This window comes from Salmo salar, chromosome 22 (genome assembly GCF_965601325.2).
Source record: "Salmo salar chromosome 22, fSalSal1, whole genome shotgun sequence".
In the NCBI taxonomy this organism is placed as follows: Eukaryota; Metazoa; Chordata; class Actinopteri; order Salmoniformes; family Salmonidae; genus Salmo; species Salmo salar.
This window is the reverse complement of record NC_138312.1, coordinates 39,438,602-39,456,196: the sequence shown is the minus strand read 5'-3', so window position 1 is coordinate 39,456,196 and position 17,595 is coordinate 39,438,602. Positions and strand designations below refer to the sequence as shown.

The window sequence follows — 17,595 nt, the reverse complement described above, 5'->3', positions numbered from 1 at the left end:
GCCACAGATAAAATCACGTCAAATCACGTTATATCTATCATAGCTTTGATTGGACTGATCATGACAACATCATACTTTCAAAATCTTAGCTAGCAAGCTAGAAAGCAGTCATCATGAATCAAGTTGACAATCTACTGGCAAATCCTTTTCAACCCTTGTCATATGAAGAGAAATTATAGATAATACACATCGGTGCTCATCGGCCATAAACATTACATAAGTTGGAAATCGCAAATTCAACAATGAGTAGTTTGGAAGGAATCAGTGTCTAACTGCAAGCAATCACCAGCCTGCTATTCAGTGGAGAGTGTGTTTGGTCCAAGTCTAGGTTGAAGGGTCTCTTCCAAGCTTAAAAGGATAAACATTCCCTCGCAACACACCGTGGGCAAGAAAAGGTTGAATACATTGGCCATGCTGTCAATCCAGCTTGACTTCTGCCACCTTAAAAAAAAAAAAAAAGGAAAATCTCAGACTTCAAGACAACTAAGAACTCTGGAAAAAAATTAGCTCCGCCTGGGAAAATAAGTTTTGAACGGTCATTCAAATCGGAATTTCAAGTCGGGAACTCTGGCCTCTTTCTAGAGCTCCGACCTCAAGATAACTGACGTCATGATCCAACATTTTTTTCCTAATTTCCCAGTTGTCTTGAAAGCGCCATAAATCCTGAAAATGCCAGACTTCGATGACAAAATTTGTCCACAAGGACCACCACGCCACCTTCCTGTTCAAGTGAGCACAGCACAACAAGGTGAGTCCAAAAATGTCTTGTATGCTGCTGCATAAATGACATAATATGCCAGGGAGATGTGTACAGTGGGAGAAAAAAGTATTTGATCCCCTGCTGATTTTGTACATTTGCCCACTGACAAAGAAAGGATCAGTCTATAATTTTAATGGTAGGTTTATTTGAACAGTGAGAGACAGAATAACAACAAAAATATCCAGAAAAACGCATGTCAGAAATGTTATGAATTGATTTGCATTTTAATGAGGGAAATAAGTATTTGACCCCCTCTCAATCAGAAAGATTTCAGGCTCCCAGGTGTCTTTTATACAGGTAACGAGCTGAGGTTAGGAGCACACTCGTAAAAGGAGTGCTCGCAACCGCAGCTTGTTACCTGTAAAAAAGACACCTGTCCACAGAAGCAATCAATCAATCAGATTCCAAACTCTCCACCATGGCCAAGACCAAAGAGCTCTCCAAGGATGTCAGGGACAAGACCGTAGACCTACACAAGGCTGGAATGGGCTACAAGACCATCGCCAAGAAGCTTGGTGAGAAGGTGAAAACATTTGGTGCGATTATTCGCAAATGAAAGAAACACAAAAGAACTGTCAATATCCCTCGGCCTGGGGCTCCATGCAAGATCTCACCTCGTGGAGTTGCAATGATCATGAGAACGGTGAGGAATCACCCCAGAACTACACGGGACGATCTTGTCAATGATCTCAAGGCAGCTGGGACCATATCCACCAAGAAAACAATTGGTAACACACTACGCTGTGAAGGACTGAAATCCTGCAGCGCCCGCAAGGTCCCCCTGCTCAAGAATACATATACATGCCTGTCTGAAGTTTGCCAATGAACATCTGAATGACTCAGAGGACAACTGGTGAAAGTGTTGTGGTCAGAGGAGACCAAAATGGAGCTCTTTGACATCAACTCAACTCGCTGTGTTTGGAGGAGGAGGAATGCTGCCTATGACCCCAAGAACACCATCTCCACCGTCAAACATCGAGGTGGAAACATTATGCTTTGGGGTTGTTTTTCTGCTAACGGGACAGGACAACTTCACCGCATCAATGGGACGATGGACGGGGCCATGTACCGTCAAATCTTGGGTGAGAACCTTCCCTCAGCCAGGGGATTGAAAATGGGTCGTGGATGGGTATTCCAGCATGACAATGACCCAAAACACACGGCCAAGGCAACAAAGGAGTGGCTCAAGAAGAAGCACATTGAGGTCCTGGAGTGGCCTAGCCAGTCTCCAGACCTTAATCCCATAGAAAATCTGTGGAGGGAGCTGAAGGTTCGAGTTGCCAAACTTCAGCCTCGAAACCTTAATGACTTGGAGAAGATCTGCAAAGAGGAGTGGGACAAAATCCCTCCTGAGATGTGTGCAAACCTGGTGGCCAACTACAAGAAACGTCTGACCTCTGATTGCCAACAAGGTTTTGCCACCAAGTACTAAGTCATGTTTTGCAGAGGGGTCAAATACTTATTTCCCTCATTAAAATGTAAATCATTTTATAACATTTATGACATGCTTTTTTTCTGGATTTTTTTGTTGTTATTCTGTCTCTCACTGTTCAAATAAACCTACTATTAAAATTATAGACTGATCATTTCTTTGTAAGTGGGCAAACGTACAAAATCAGCAGGGGATCAAATACTTTTGTTGTGTAGTAAGCTGTTAGTAGCCCATGTGCCTCACCCTAATAATTCGGTCCCTTTCCCCCTCATAACTTAGCCTACTGTCCTGACTTGGTGGTGCACATGTAACCAATAGCCTGTTTTAGAGAAATGTAATCATCTAATATTGTAAGAGATTTCACTGTCTGTTCATATGCCCCCTTTATTTATCCTACGGTTCTGACTTGGTGTACAGGGAGAACACTAAGAATGGCCCATGTTCTGAATTCTGTCACTGTACATTTCCAAAGAGCAGAACAAATAGTTGTATTGATTACGTGTGTCCTAGTTCACTCATTGTCTTAATTGAAATGACGGATTGCCTCTTATCCGCTCGTTGTCCCCTTATGCCATAGTTTGTACATCTCAATTGTCAGTAGAAATTAAGCAAGTCAGCCATATATTTTTTAAAGGCAGTAAATGTGGCAGAATTAACTGTTTTGTTGCTATTCAAGGCCTCGCTGATAGCCAGGTGTAACGGTGGTAAGGATTCACTCCATGGTGCTGAAATGAAAGCTCTGCTGTACCTCGTGACATTATAAGGTACGTTACATGACACTGAATTGTATTAGCTCCTTTCAATGTGTACTTTATGCCTGTTGCGGTTGTATGCTTATCGGTTTTCCTCCAATTAACCTTGTCAAAAAAATCTCATCAAATTGAAGGGGTTCCCAGCTGATGACGAGTTCAATGATAAGCCAGATATCGGAAAAACAAAACATTGGTCTTGACTAAAGCGTTTTATATGTTTACAGGTCGAATACTGTAACAGACAAAGTGAACAATTACTGAGTCAGATAAAGCCAAGTTAGGAATTTAGGAGTTATAATTATCGCTTGGTGACCCTAATAATATTGAATGAGAGATGTAACAAACTTGTGATGAGGCATCATTACACCCGTCATGTGTTCCTTAATTGACATAATCCCATCTGGTCTGAGTGACATTTGCTCTTTAGACATTCTCACCTTATGGAGTTACTTACCCACTGAAACACTTGATCCCAACAGGTTCCTTTTTTTGAAAGGTGTATCCGAAAACAACAACATACTCAAAAAGCATAAATCTTACTATGTACTCTGAATACAGATGCAGTTGCTGAGGAGACCCCTGACACTGTGTGGTGCGGACCCTGGGAGGCGGGCAACATCATCTGTTCCCGCGAGTATCCAGCGCTTCGTGCCCGCCAGCAGCACCATCAATGCCCACGCCCTGGAGCGGCTACAGGCCTTCTTTTTTCGTGCCACACGCCTCTTCCGTCATCATTGGAGCTGTGCTCTCCACAGAGTCTGGCATCCCCAGACTACCGCTCAGATGGGGTGGGTCTCTATGCTCGCAAAGACAGGCGACATATGCAGCACGCAGAGTATATACGCAGTGCCCAGTCTCGTCAGCTCTACTGGGCTAGGAACTGTGGGCTGGCCACAGTTCTCCTCTCATCAGCCAAACTCTGCCCACCTGGCCCTGCAGCAGTGGGAGGAACAGGGAAAGGTCCACTGGCTGGTTACACAGAATGTGGACGCACTTCATTCCAAGGCAGGGCACCAAGGACTGACTGAACTGCACGGCTGCGCTCACATTTACATTTAAGTCATTTAGCAGACGCTCTTATCCAGAGCGACTTACGGATTGCCTCTTATCCGCTCGTTGCTCACAGGTAGGAGTGAATGACTGACACACACACCACACTATAGAGACTTCTTGTTTAAGGACATTGGCTCAGAACAACACTGAGTGTTTTACCTGTGTGTCTGTCCATTGGTCTGTGTCCCTCTCAGGGTGTTATGCCTGAGCTGTGGTGCAATGTCTGCTAGAGAAGTGCTCCAGAAGCGTTTCGCAGACCTGAACCCTGGGTGGGTAGCACAGGCTGGTGGTGTAGCTCCAGACAGGGATACTTAATTGAGGACAAACAGGTCCTCCACTTCAGATAGCCTCCCTGTAAGGACTGTGGGGGCATACTGAAGCAAGACATGATGTTCTTTTTGTTGGGGGGGGGGCAGTGAACCGAGATACAGTAGTTTGTACATGACAGACTGGTGGGGTCTGATGCAGCCATAATTGCGGGATCTTCTTTGCAGGTGGGCATAAATAAGGTATTATATATTGCTAGAGTCCAGAGACCATACCTCTTCAGTAGTCAACCATTTGTTGCAGTTTGACTATTTTTGTCTTGTTGATACATCTTCAAGTTCTCTAAGACATCTGTCTAGTCTAACTGTTATATCCTTGTTTTTTTCTAGGTGTATTCTGGGTACAGATTCCTACTGGCAGCAGCTGACCAGAAGAGCCCAGTGGCCATCTTGAACAACGGGCCTACCAGGGCCGACCACCTGGCAGAGTTCAGAGTCCGTGCTCGTTGTGGGGAGGTACTGTCAGTCATTCAGCCCCACTGACCAGAGACAGACGGATGGCTTTACTAGGACTCCGGTCACTGATCCACAGACACTGACAACTGAACTACTCAATGGGCTCTACCTCTTGGTCATCCACGCAGCAATGCAATCAGCCTCAGGACGTTGGGCTGGAGAGATGGAAACTTGTTTCTATGACATCTATGGGAAACCCCACAAGTAACGGAGGATATGCTTTATGGCTGACGGCACTATTCTGAAGTTAGCACCCGCCATATTGATGGACGTAACAATCATCCATAGAAATTAATGGTTATTATTCTACTTTCCACTTAAGTTGTCAGCATACTTCAGTTCGGCTGGCGCCTAGACGAACTTGGCTACTCGAACGAGTGCGCTCGCATACTTCCTTAAGTCTGCTTGAAAAGAGAAAAACGCGGCAAAAGTGGTAATTGTACATTTTGAGACGTAGCCAGTAAACACTTCCTCAAAAGTCAGAATTAATCTATAAATCAAGAAATCTTTCATTAATTTTTACATTTTTGCCAAAGAGATTAGTCACACAATTTTACATCTAACTAATTACATGTCAGGTGCAGTAGTATTCAATGAAAAAAATATGCATGAAAACAAGTTGCATTGTTTTGAATGACAACAAAGACTTTGAAGAATCCTTACCATTGACCAATCACCAACGAAGGGGCGTAGACTTCAGCACAGAACTTCGGCTTGCTTCCAGAAAAAAATTGTGTGCCCAAACAAAAAAAAAAACTCACCGAAGTCCAAAACATACAAAAACCGTCACAAAATGTCAATCTAGACACGAACTCTACCGAACTGTTTAGGTTGAGAAGCATACCTTTAGCCTGTACATCATTTTAGCTAACTAGTATAAACACTCCTCTCTGTATTTGGCTCTTTTCGCCAGCATTTTGGATATGAGATCAAATGTTTCATATGAGCCGACAGCATAGAATGTCACCTTTAATTTGAGGGTATTTTCATACATATGTTTTATTGTTTAGAAATGAAGGAATTTTATGCATCTAGCCCACCCATTTGAAAAAGTAATAAGTACTTGGTCCCATATTCCTAGCACACTATGACTACATCAAGCTTGTGACTCTACAAACTTGTTGGATGCATATGCAGTTTGATTTGGTTGTGTCAGACTGTTTTGCCCAATAGGAAGTGAATGGCGAATAATGTATAGTCATTTTGGAGTCACTTATGGTAAAAAAAAAATAGAATGTTTCTGAACACTAATGTGGATTCTACCATGATTACAGATAATCATGAATAATAGTGATCATATTATACTATTTTGGGCTCCCGAGTGGCACAGCGGTCTAAGGCACTGCATCTCAGTGCTAGAGGTGTCACTACAGACCCTTGTTCAATTCCAGGCTGTATCACAACCGGCCGTGATTGGGAGTCCCATAGGGCGGTGCACAATTTGCCCAGTGTCGTCCGGGTTAGGGTTTGGTTGGGGTAGGCCATCATTGTAAATAAGAATGTTCTTAACTGACTTGCCTAGTTAAATAAAAAATTAAATACCCCCAAAATCAGGAATAAAGATCAAGATCTTTGTGCCTCTTAATTTCTCACTCATTTACAATTTATTCATGATTACTCGTAATCATGGTAGCATACACATTCATGTAGGAGTGTTCTGAAACATAGTTATTTACAATAAGTGACACCAAAATGACAATATTAATTATTCACCATTCAGTTCCTATTGGGCAAAACAATCTGAAACAACCAAAACAAAACGCACTGCATCCAACAAGTTTGTAGCCACAAGCTTGATGTAGTCATTGGTGTTAACTTCCCTCACAAATGCATTTATATTTTAAATAAATTATGTTTCCAAACTGATTATGTAAATCAGTTTGGAAACATGAACAAGTGCTTCTTCAATGTTTGCTTATCAATTGTTTTACAGACAATTTCCAAAATACAAATACCGTCACATTTTTCATACAACATCCATCCACAAAGTGCCATTATAATCATAGAGCCACAGAAGGTAAGGTGACAGTTGATCTGGTTACACTGAGTCCAGACAAGACCTTCTGCTGCTGAAATCGTTCCTGAAGCTGTGTAGTCCAGCTAGCCATCACTGACTGAGTGTCTGCCTGCAACATCTCTGGGGTGCTGAAGGAATACAGGCAACACCTGTGACCCTCAACTCCAGAATCACCACCCTGCCAGGATGCCACAGCCTTGGTTACCACGAGTGGAGACATAGCTAGGCAGTTCTCAAAGCTCCTGCTCTGGTCAAACCAGTATGTGGAGGGGTAGCCCAATAGAATCCCGAATAGAGTACACAGATTCCATGTCTCACAATGTCTCTTTTCAATTCGGTGAGGGACATTTCTCATCGCAGAATGTTGCCCAAACTGTCTAATATGAGCCAGTAAAGCCTGAATCATGTCCCTGATAGCTCCCCACTGTAGCTCAGTGATGGCAGGCTGCTCCAGTGAGTGACATACATCCACCACAGTCACAGTCCTCCTTAAGAGAAGTGCCTCCAGGTTTGCTATAGTTAGGGATGGGTTCACAATCAAGGAATTCTCACTGATGACCAATGTCTGGAGAGATTTAGACACAAGTTGTGCAGCCTGCAGAGAGTTTAAATACTGTTGGACCTGCTCTGCAGATGCTGTATTACTGTCATATAGCAGAGCGGGCTTCAGGCCCAAGTCCACAGCCAGGACCTGAGTAGCCAGGTTCAGACTCACAGTGGCGGAGAAGCGTTTCTTTCCAACTCGTAGACATTTGCGAGCAGCAGCAACAAAGACGTCTGAAGAAGCCATGGACTGCTCCTAGGGGAATTTGAACATGTGGCAACATTACATGGTGATGAATGAAACTCCACGCTGACCAAAACATTATCAGAATAGTGTGCGTTAGTACGAGTTTTGCACCTAAAACGAGCATGCCGGAGGAACTACAGTAGCCAGCTAGCATGATAGTTAGCCTAGAAATGCAAGGCTGAACTGGAACCACGCTCATGCCTTCCAGTTACTTCCCACATATCATTTATTTTTGACAAATTCATTAGTAGGCTACAGCTCATTGATCCTAAAGTTAATCTATTCATCGAGCTACCGACACCTTTAAAGCATAACGTTACTTACTTCGTTGCGTTCTTCTTCTCCTTCTTCTTCTTCTTCTTCTTCTTCTTCGTCCTCCTTCTGCTTCGGGATTGGGTTGGCGGATCGCATCCAACTTTTAAGGTGCATACCCCGCCACCTACTGTACTGGAGTGAGGCCAGTCATGGCTTACCGACATTAAATTGTTTTAATTATTCATGTTCCTGTAAAAAAAAAAGTGAAATAGAGCCCTAGACACCACTTCCCTTCCCCCCACTACACCACCCAAACCTCAACCAGCCTCTCTAACCCTTTGACACAATCTCTCCCTATCTGCATCATACTGTTCACAAAATATCCACACACTCCACCGTTTCCTCCACTAAACACTCATCACACAGACCTATCATCCATAACGTGACATTCAAACCTGTGTACCTAAACCGTAGTCTACTCCACACAACTTCCTCTCTCTTACATCTCATACTCCCCACCTCTTCCTTTACTGACTGGTGCATACGATAAAAATGGCCTCCCCTTACTACTAGCATCCCACTCCCTTTGCCAAAGATCATCATCTTATTAACATCATTAGGGCACAGGGACTATCCAACTTGGTCACCATCATCCACAAGACAGGAAAGCCAGCTACCTTGAACAGTATTTTGCCACCCCCATTCTCAGAACCCTCAGACTCGCAAAATCGACCACACTGTGCACAATTGCTGGAGCCCCCCACCAGTGTTCAAGACGCGGAGAGATTTTGCCTTCAGGTTAGGTCTGCCCATGGCTGGGCTAGCATCGTGGAAGTACAAGGACATCATGGCCTACAACCGCTCCAAGGACACCATTGCGCGCCTGAGAGCCAGCTAAGCTGTGAACTCGCAACAGGTATGGTTAAATGTCAATCACCACAGCATCATGGATGGCTGTTCATGGTTGCATCCCCACTAGCCAAAATAGAATCATCGCACTCTCCCAGAAGCTTGGCTGATGCCTAAAACCCACAAATTCAGACAAACAAAGAGGTGTAATGGGTTTCTACTCCAAAATACAGTATGTCGCATAAAGCTAACTTCATTATTCAATGTTTTTCATTTTTACTGCATCAAGGATAGCGTACACAGACATTTCGGCTTCTTCAGTGTGTCCCCACTAGGGAATTAATGTATAGACGGCACATAGTACGTACAGAGCGCTGCCCCCACGGATGCACTGACACTGAAAACATCTACCACCTGTTTGTTTAGTGCACCGTGGCCAGGTGGGTCTGGGCGCTGTTTATTCCCTCTGTCTCCCCCAACAGGTTGCTGACCCTACCTTTCCTGACAGCGGAGAACATCCTGAACGGTTCTCCCTGCGAATGCACCACCACCCAGCTCTGACAGCAGTGGATCATCAGCACCATTAAGCAGGTTCTGTCGGAGACAAGGAGACTGGGTCTACCAACAACAAACCGTGGAACGAACAACCAAAATCAAATCAAATCAAATTTATTTATATAGCCCTTCGTACATCAGCTGATATCTCAAAGTGCTGTACAGAAACCCAGCCTAAAACCCCAAACAGCAAGCAATGCATGTGAAAGAAGCACGGTGGCTAGGAAAAACTCCCTAGGAAAAACTCCCTAGAAAGGACAAAAACCTAGGAAGAAACCTAGAGAGGAACCAAGCTATGAGGGGTGGCCAGTCCTCTTCTGGCTGTGCCGGGTGGATATTATAATAGAACATGGTCAAGATGTTAAAATGTTCATAAATGACCAGCATGGTCAAATAATAATTATCATAGTAGTTGTCGAGGGTGCAACAAGCACGTCCGGTGAACAGGTCAGGGTTCCATAGCCGCAGGCAGAACAGTTGAAACTGGAGCAGCAGCACGGCCAGGTGGACTGGGGACAGCAAGGAGTCATCATGCCAGGTAGTCCTGAGGCATGGTCCTAGGGCTCAGGTCCTCCGAGAGAAAGAAAGAAAGAGAGAAAGAGAGAATTAGAGAGAGCATATTTAAATTCACACAGGACACCGGATAAGACAAGAGAAATACTCCAGATGTAACAGACTGACCCTAGCCCCCCGACACATAAACTACTGCAGCATAAATACTGGAGGCTGAGACAGGAGGGATCAGGAGACACTGTGGCCCCATCCGATGAAACCCCCGGACAGGGCCAAACAGGCAGGATATAACCCCACCCACTTTGCCAAAGCACAGCCCCCACACCACTAGAGGGATGTCTCCAACCACCAACTTACCGTCCTAAGACAAGGCCGAGTATAGCCCACAAAGATCTCCGCCACGGCACAACCCAAGGGGGGGGCGCCAACCCAGACAGGAAGACCACGTCAGTGACTCCGCCCACTCAAGTGACGCACCCCTCCCATGGACGGCATGGAAGAACACCAGTACGCCAGTGACTCAGCCCCTGTAATAGGGTTAGAGGCAGAGAATCCCAGTGTAGAGAGGGGAACCGGCAAGGCAGAGACAGCAAGGGCGGTTCGTTGCTCCAGCCTTTCCGTTCACCTTCACACTCCTGGGCCAGACTATACTTAATCATAGGACCTACTGAAGAGATAAGTCTTCAGTAAAGACTTAAAGGTTGAGACTGAGTCTGCGTCTCTCACATGGGTAGGCAGACCATTCCATAAAAATGGAGCTCTATAGGAGAAAGCCCTACCTCCAGCCGTTTGCTTAGAAATTCTAGGGACAATTAGGAGGCCTGCGTCTTGTGACCGTAGCGTACGTGTAGGTATGTACGGCAGGACCAAATAGGAAAGATAGGTAGGAGCAAGTCCATGTAATGCTTTGTAGGTTAGCAGTAAAACTTGAAATCAGCCGTTGCCTTAACAGGAAGCCAGTGTAGGGAGGCTAGCACTGGAGTAATATGATCAAATTTTTTGGTTCTAGTCAGGATTCTAGCAGCCGTATTTAGCACTAACTGAAGTTTATTTAGTGCTTTATCCGGGTAGCCGGAAAGTAGAGCATTGCAGTAGTCCAGCCTAGAAGTAACAAAAGCATGGATTCATTTTTCTGCGTCATTTTTGGACAGAAAGTTTCTGATTTTTGCAATGTTACGTAGATGGAAAAAAGCTGTCCTTGAAACAGTCTTGATATGTTCTTCAAAAGAGAGATCAGGATCCAGAGTAACGCCGAGGTCCTTCACAGTTTTATGTGAGACGACTGTACAACCATCCAGATTAATTGTCAGATTCAACAGAAGATCTCTTTGTTTCTTGGGACCTAGAACAAGCATCTCTGTTTTGTCCGAGTTTAAAAGTAGAACGTTTGCAGCCATCCACTTCTTTATGTCTGAAACACAGGCTTCTAGCGAGGGAAATTTTGGGGCTTCACCATGTTTCATTGAAATGTACAGCTGTGTGTCGTCCGCATAGCAGTGAAATTTAACATTATGTTTTCGAATGACATCCCCAAGAGGTAAAATATATAGTGAAAACAATAGTGGTCTTAAAACGGAACCTTGAGGAACACCGAAATTTACAATTGATTTGTCAGAGGACAAACCATTCACAGAGACAAACTGATATCTTTCCGACAGATAAGATCTAAACCAGGCCAGAACTTGTCCATGTAGACCAATTTGGGTTTCCAATCTCTCCAAAAGAATGTGGTGATCGATGGTATCAAAAGCGGCACTAAGATCTTGGAGCACGAGGATAGATGCAGAGCCTCGGTCTGACGTCATTAAAAGGTCATTTACCACCTTCACAAGTGCAGTCTCAGTGCTATGATGGGGTCTAAAACCAGACTGAAGCGTTTCGTATACATTGTTTGTCTTCAGGAAGGCAGTGAGTTGCTGTGCAACAGCTTTTTCTAAAATTTTTGAGAGGAATGGAAGATTCGATATAGGCCGATAGTTTTTTATAATTTCTGGATCAAGATTCGGCTTTTTCAAGAGAGGCTTTATTACTGCCACTTTTAGTGAGCTTGGTACACATCCGGTGGATAGAGAGCTGTTTATTATGTTCAACATAGGAGGGCCAAGCACAGGAAGCAGCTCTTTCAGTAGTTTAGTTGGAATAGGGTCCAGTATGCAGCTTGAGGGTTTGGAGGCCATGATTATTTTCATCATTGTGTCAAGAGATATAGTACTAAAACACTTTAGTATCTCCCTTGATCCTAGGTCCTGGCAGAGTTGTGTAGACTCAGGACAATGGAGCTTTGGAGGAATACCCAGATTTAAAGAGGAGTCCGTAATTTGCTTTCTAATGATCATGATCTTTTCCTCAAAGAAGTTCATAAATGTATTACTGCTGAAGTGAAAGCCATCCTCCATTTGCGAATGCTGCTTTTTAGTTAGCTTTGCGACAGTATCAAAAAGAAATTTCGGATTGTTCTTATTTTCCTCAATTAAGTTGGAAAAATAGGATGATCGAGCAGCAGTGAGGGCTCTTCGATACTGCATTTCCGTTCCAATTTTCTGGAAGCTTGCTTCAGAGCTCGTGTATTTTCTGTATACCAGGGAGCTAGTTTCTTATGACAGATGTTTTTAATTTTATGGGGTGCAACTGCATCTAGGGTATTGCGCAAGGTTAAATTGAGTTCCTCGGTTAGGTGGTTAACTGATTTTTGTCCTCTGACGTCCTTGGGTAGGCAGAGGGAGTCTGGAAGGGCATCAAGGAATCTTTGGGTTGTCTGAGAATTTATAGCACGACTTTTAATGCTCCTTGGTTGGGGTCTGAGCAGATTATTTGTTGCAATTGCAAACGCAATAAAATGGTGGTCCGATAATCCAGGATTATGAGGAAAAACATTAAGATCCACAACATTTATTCCATGGGACAAAACTAGGTCCAGAGTATGACTGTGGCAGTGAGTAGGTCCAGAGACATGTTGGACAAAACCCACTGAGTCGATGATGGCTCCGAAAGCCTTTTGGAGTGGTTCTGTGGACTTTTCCATGTGAATGTTAAAGTCACCAAAAATTAGAATATTATCTGCTATGACTACAAGATCCGATAGGAATTCAGGGAACTCAGTGAGGAACACTGCATATGGCACAGGAGGCCTGTAAACAGTAGCTATAAAAAGTGAGTGAGTAGGCTGCATAGATTTCAAGCTCAAAAGACGAAAACGTCATTGTTTTTTTTTTGGTAAATTGAAATTTGCTATCGTAAATGTTAGCAACACCTCCGCCTTTGCCGGATGCACGGGGGGTATGGTCACTAGTGTAACCAGGGGGTGAGGCCTCATTTAACACAGTAAATTCATCAGGCTTAAGCCATGTTTCAGTCAGGCCAATCACATCAAGATTATGATCAGTGATTAGTTCATTGACTATAACTGCCTTGGAAGTGAGGGATCTAACATTAAGTAACCCAATTTTGAGATGTGAGGTATCACAATCTCTTTCAATAATGGCAGGAATGGAGGAGGTCTTTATACTAGTGAGATTGCTAAAGCGAACACCGCCATCTTTAATTTTGGCCAACCTAGATCGAGGCACAGACACGGTCTCAATGGGGAAAGCTGAGCTGACTACGCTGACTGTGCTAGTGGCAGACTCCACTAAGCTGGCAGGCTGGCTAACAGCCTGCTGCCTGGCCTGCACCCTATTTCATTGTGGAGCTAGAGGAGTTAGAGCCCTGTCTATGTTCGTAGATAAGATGAGAGCACCCCTCCAGCTAGGATGGAGTCCGTCACTCCTCAACAGGCCAGGCTTGGTCCTGTTTGTGGGTGAGTCCCAGAAAGAGGGCCAATTATCTACAAATTCTATCTTTTGGGAGGGGCAGAACACAGTTTTCAACCAGCGATTGAGTTGTGAGACTCCTCCCTGAGGAGGAGGATCACCATCCTTTTTAAAAACAATTTTTTTAAACTTTATTTAACTAGGCAAGTCAGTTAAGAACAAATTCTTATTTTCAATGACGGCCTAGGAACAGTCGGTTAACTGCCTTGTTCAGGGGCAGAATGACAGATTTGTACCTTGTCAGCTCAGGGATTCAAACTTGCAACCTTGCGGTTACTAGCCCAACGCTCTAACCACTAGGATACCCTGCCGCTCCTTCTCAGGGATCACGCCATCACAGATATCCACAAAGACCCTGACCAGGCGAAGGTGGTATGGGGTTGGCAAGATGGAAGGACATCCACATCTAAACCATCCCCCGAGCCGCCTAGACCAAGACAAATCCCAGACCCGTCCTCCAGTCTTCAGCGTCCAGCCTCACTGCCGCATCACTCCTCTTCCACACCCCATGCCACCAACCACTCCCCCCGAACCATCCAAGGCCGATGGACACATTCTCTACCCCCACTCTCACATTTCTCGCTACCCCTACCTCCCACTATCACTCTCACAGAACCGGCACCAGCCCAGAATCATGAACCATCCACCAACACAATGGGGCGAAGGGGGGACCAAACATCAGACTTTCACCCAGAGCGAGCAGAACACAGGGAGTGCCATCAGGGCACCCTTGTGTGCCTGCTTGCTCCTCAGGTTGTCCTTCCTCCCCTCTGCAAATCCAGCACCAGTCCCAGCACCAATCCAGATCCCATTGGCCAGTCCCAGCACCAGACCATCAGACAATGCGCGGAGGAGGGACTAAACACCAGACCTTCCCCTGGAGCGAGCGGACCACAGGGGAGTGCCACAATTTACCTCCTGGTTTAGAGCTCCCTTGTGTGTCTGCTTGCTTCACAGGTTGTCCTTCCTCCCCTCTGCAGATCCAGCACCAGCCCCAGCATGAATCCAGATCCCGGTAACCAGCAGCCCCAGCACCAGACAAGGCTCGGAGGAGGAACCAAAGATTACACCTTCACCCAGAGCGAGCAGGCCACAGGGAAGTACCACCATTGACCTTTTGGTCTAGGTTTTCCTTGTGTGTCTGCTTGCTCCTCAGTTTGTCTTTCCTCCCCTCTACAGATCCCGACCCAGAACCATCCCCAGTTTCCCGGTTCATGGTTCCTATTTCTCCCAGGCCCACTGTCCCAACACTAACCCCTGGTTTTCCAGCTCTGGCACCAGCATGATTTCCAACCCGGCCCCAACACCAACCCAGGTTTTCCCGGTCCTAGCCTCAACACCAGCACCAACCCTGGACACAGAATCGACCAATCACAACTGCCACCTTCATCCAGCAACTGCCAGCTCAGACCCCACCCCTTCCCCCAACACAAAGACAAAAACACAACGTTGACCAACCATGACTCACTGACTGACTAACAAATTGACGGACTGATAATTGTTAAAAGTGATTTGATTGAATACATTTGTTTTTTAGTTTATTTTTTGGTAATTGTTTGTTTTTCTTTTGATTTGATTAACTTAAGTTTGACTGATTATTTATTGTTTCAAATGTTTATTATTTTGAAGTTTAACGAAATATGATTTGAAATTTAACAAGTAATGATTTGGAATAACCAAATAAATTGACCTCTGCCAAATTTGAAGCCCTTTTGCCCGGATCAAGGATTTGACTTCCCTGCGGCCCAGTGGGACCTGAAAACTACCCCCTATCCTCACAGCACTCTTAGCCACCACATCGGCCTTCTCATTACCTTCCACACCCACATGGGCGGGAACCCAGCAAAAGCTTACCACCACTCCCATCCTCTCCAATCCCATTAACAGCACAATCATCTCCACAAACAAGTCTCCCCTATCTGTCTTCACACTATTCAACACTGCTGGTCATTGCATTGTTGACACCAATTACTTATATATACACTAGATGACTATATTGAAGCCACCGTGCCTCCATCTTGGCACTCCCCCACCGTTGTAAAAAATATTTTGGAAGCTATAGAAATGGATTTATTAATGTCAAAATTTGTTTTTTTCCACATGTATTATATTGTGGACACATTAATGCATCCTTTTAAATGATATGTGAGCTAAAAAATATATATAAAGATATTTTCCTTAAAAGTAAAAAAATGTGAAAGTACTAATGTTACTGTCCCCACTATATGGATGTAAAATAATGACATACACTACCGTTCAAAAGTTTGGGCTATCTTAGAAATGTCCTTGTTTAGAAAGAAAAGCACATTTTTTGTTGATTAAAATAACATCAAATTGGTCTGAAATACAGTGTAGATATTGTTAATGTTGTAAATGACTAGTGTAGCTGGAAACGGCAGATTTTTTATAGAATATCTACATAGGCGAACAGAGGCCCATTATCAGCAACCATCAGATCAAATAAAATAAAATGTAATTAGTCACATGCGCAGGATACAAAAGGTGTAGACCATACAGTGAAATGCTGACTTACGATCCCGTAACCAACAACGCAGTATAAAAAATATGGATAAGAATAAGAAATAAAAGTAACAAGTAATTAAAGAGCAGCAGTAAAATAATAATAGCGAGACTATATACAGGGGGGGGTACCGGTACAGAGTCAATGTGCGGGGGCACCGGTTAGTTGAGGTAATATGTACATGTAGGTAGAGTTAGTAAAGTGACTATGCATAAATGATAACAACAGAGAGTACCAGCGGTGTAAAAGAGGGGGGGGGGGGGGGGGGTGCGAATGCAAATAGTCTGGGTAGCCATTTGATTAGATGTTCAGGAGTCTTATGGCTTGGGGGTAGAAGCTGTTTAGAAGCCTCTTGGACCTAGACTTGGCGCTCCGGTACCGCTTGCCATGCGGTAGCACAGAGTACAGTCTATGACTAGGGTGGCTGGAGTCTTTGACAATATTTAGGGCCTTCCTCTGACACTGCCTGGTATAGAGATCCTGGATGACAGGAAGCTTGGCCCCAGTGATGGGCCATGTGGAGTGCAATCGAGATTGCATCATCTGTAGATCTGTCGGGGCGGTATGCAAATTGGAGTGGGTCTAGGGTTTCTGGGATAATGGTGTTGATGTGAGCCATGACCAGCCTTTCAAAGCACTTCATGGCTACAGACGTGAGTGCTACGGGTCGGTAGTCATTTAGGCAGGTTACCTTAGTGTTCTTGGACACAGGCACTATGGTGGTCTGCTTATAACACGTTGGTATTACAGACTCAGACAGGGAGAGGTTGAAAATGTCAGTGAAGACACTTGCCAGTTGGTCAGCGCATGCTTGCAGTACACGTCCTGGTAATCCGTCTGGCCCTACGGCCTTGTGAATGTTGACCTGTTTAAAGGTCTTACTCATATCGATTGCGGAGAGCGTGATCACACAGTCTTCCAGAACAGCTGGTGCTCTCATGCATGTTTCAGTGTTATTTGCCTCGAAGTGAGCATAGAAGTAGTTTAGCTCGTCTGGTAGGCTCGTGTCACTGGGCAGCTCTTGGCTGTGCTTCCCTTTGTATTCTGTAATGGTTTGCAAGCCCTGCCACATCCAACGAGCGTTAGAGCCGGTGTAGTACAATTCGATATTAGTCCTGTATTGACGCTTTTCCTGTTTGATGGTTCGTCGGAGGGCATAGAGGGATAAATTATAAGCTTCAGGGTTAGTCCTGTTCCTTGAAATCGGAAGCTCTAGCCTTTAGCTCAGTGCAGATGTTGCCGGTAATCCATGGTTTCAGGTTAGGGTATATAAACTCAGCAAAAAAAGAAACGTCCTCTCACTGTCAACTGTGTTTATTTTCCTTGCAAATATTAGTATGAACATAACAAGATTCAACAACTGAGACATTAACTGAACAAGTTCCACAGACATGTGACTAGCAGAAATGAAATAATGTGTCCCTGAACAAAGGGGGGGGGGGGGGGGTAACAGTCAGTAACAGTAACAGAAAAAAGTAACAGTCAGTATTTGATGTGGCCACCAGCT

General features: G+C 44.6%; 1 protein-coding gene and 1 pseudogene across 2 annotated transcripts; one reads left to right on the top strand and one right to left on the bottom strand.

Annotated features, from left to right (window-relative positions):
• Positions 1–3,344: 3,344 nt before the first annotated feature.
• LOC106583374 (NAD-dependent protein lipoamidase sirtuin-4, mitochondrial-like) lies at positions 3,345–5,475 on the top strand (annotated as a pseudogene).
• Positions 5,476–5,732: 257 nt separating this feature from the next.
• On the bottom strand, positions 5,733–8,007 carry c22h1orf74 (chromosome 22 C1orf74 homolog). 2 transcript variants are annotated; one of them, NM_001141157.2, is given in 3 exon segments: positions 5,767–5,903; positions 6,579–7,595; positions 7,911–7,934. In NM_001141157.2, a coding segment is annotated over 1 exon segment (807 nt). In that variant the 5' UTR covers positions 7,587–7,595; positions 7,911–7,934; the 3' UTR covers positions 5,767–5,903; positions 6,579–6,779.
• Positions 8,008–17,595: the final 9,588 nt, after the last annotated feature.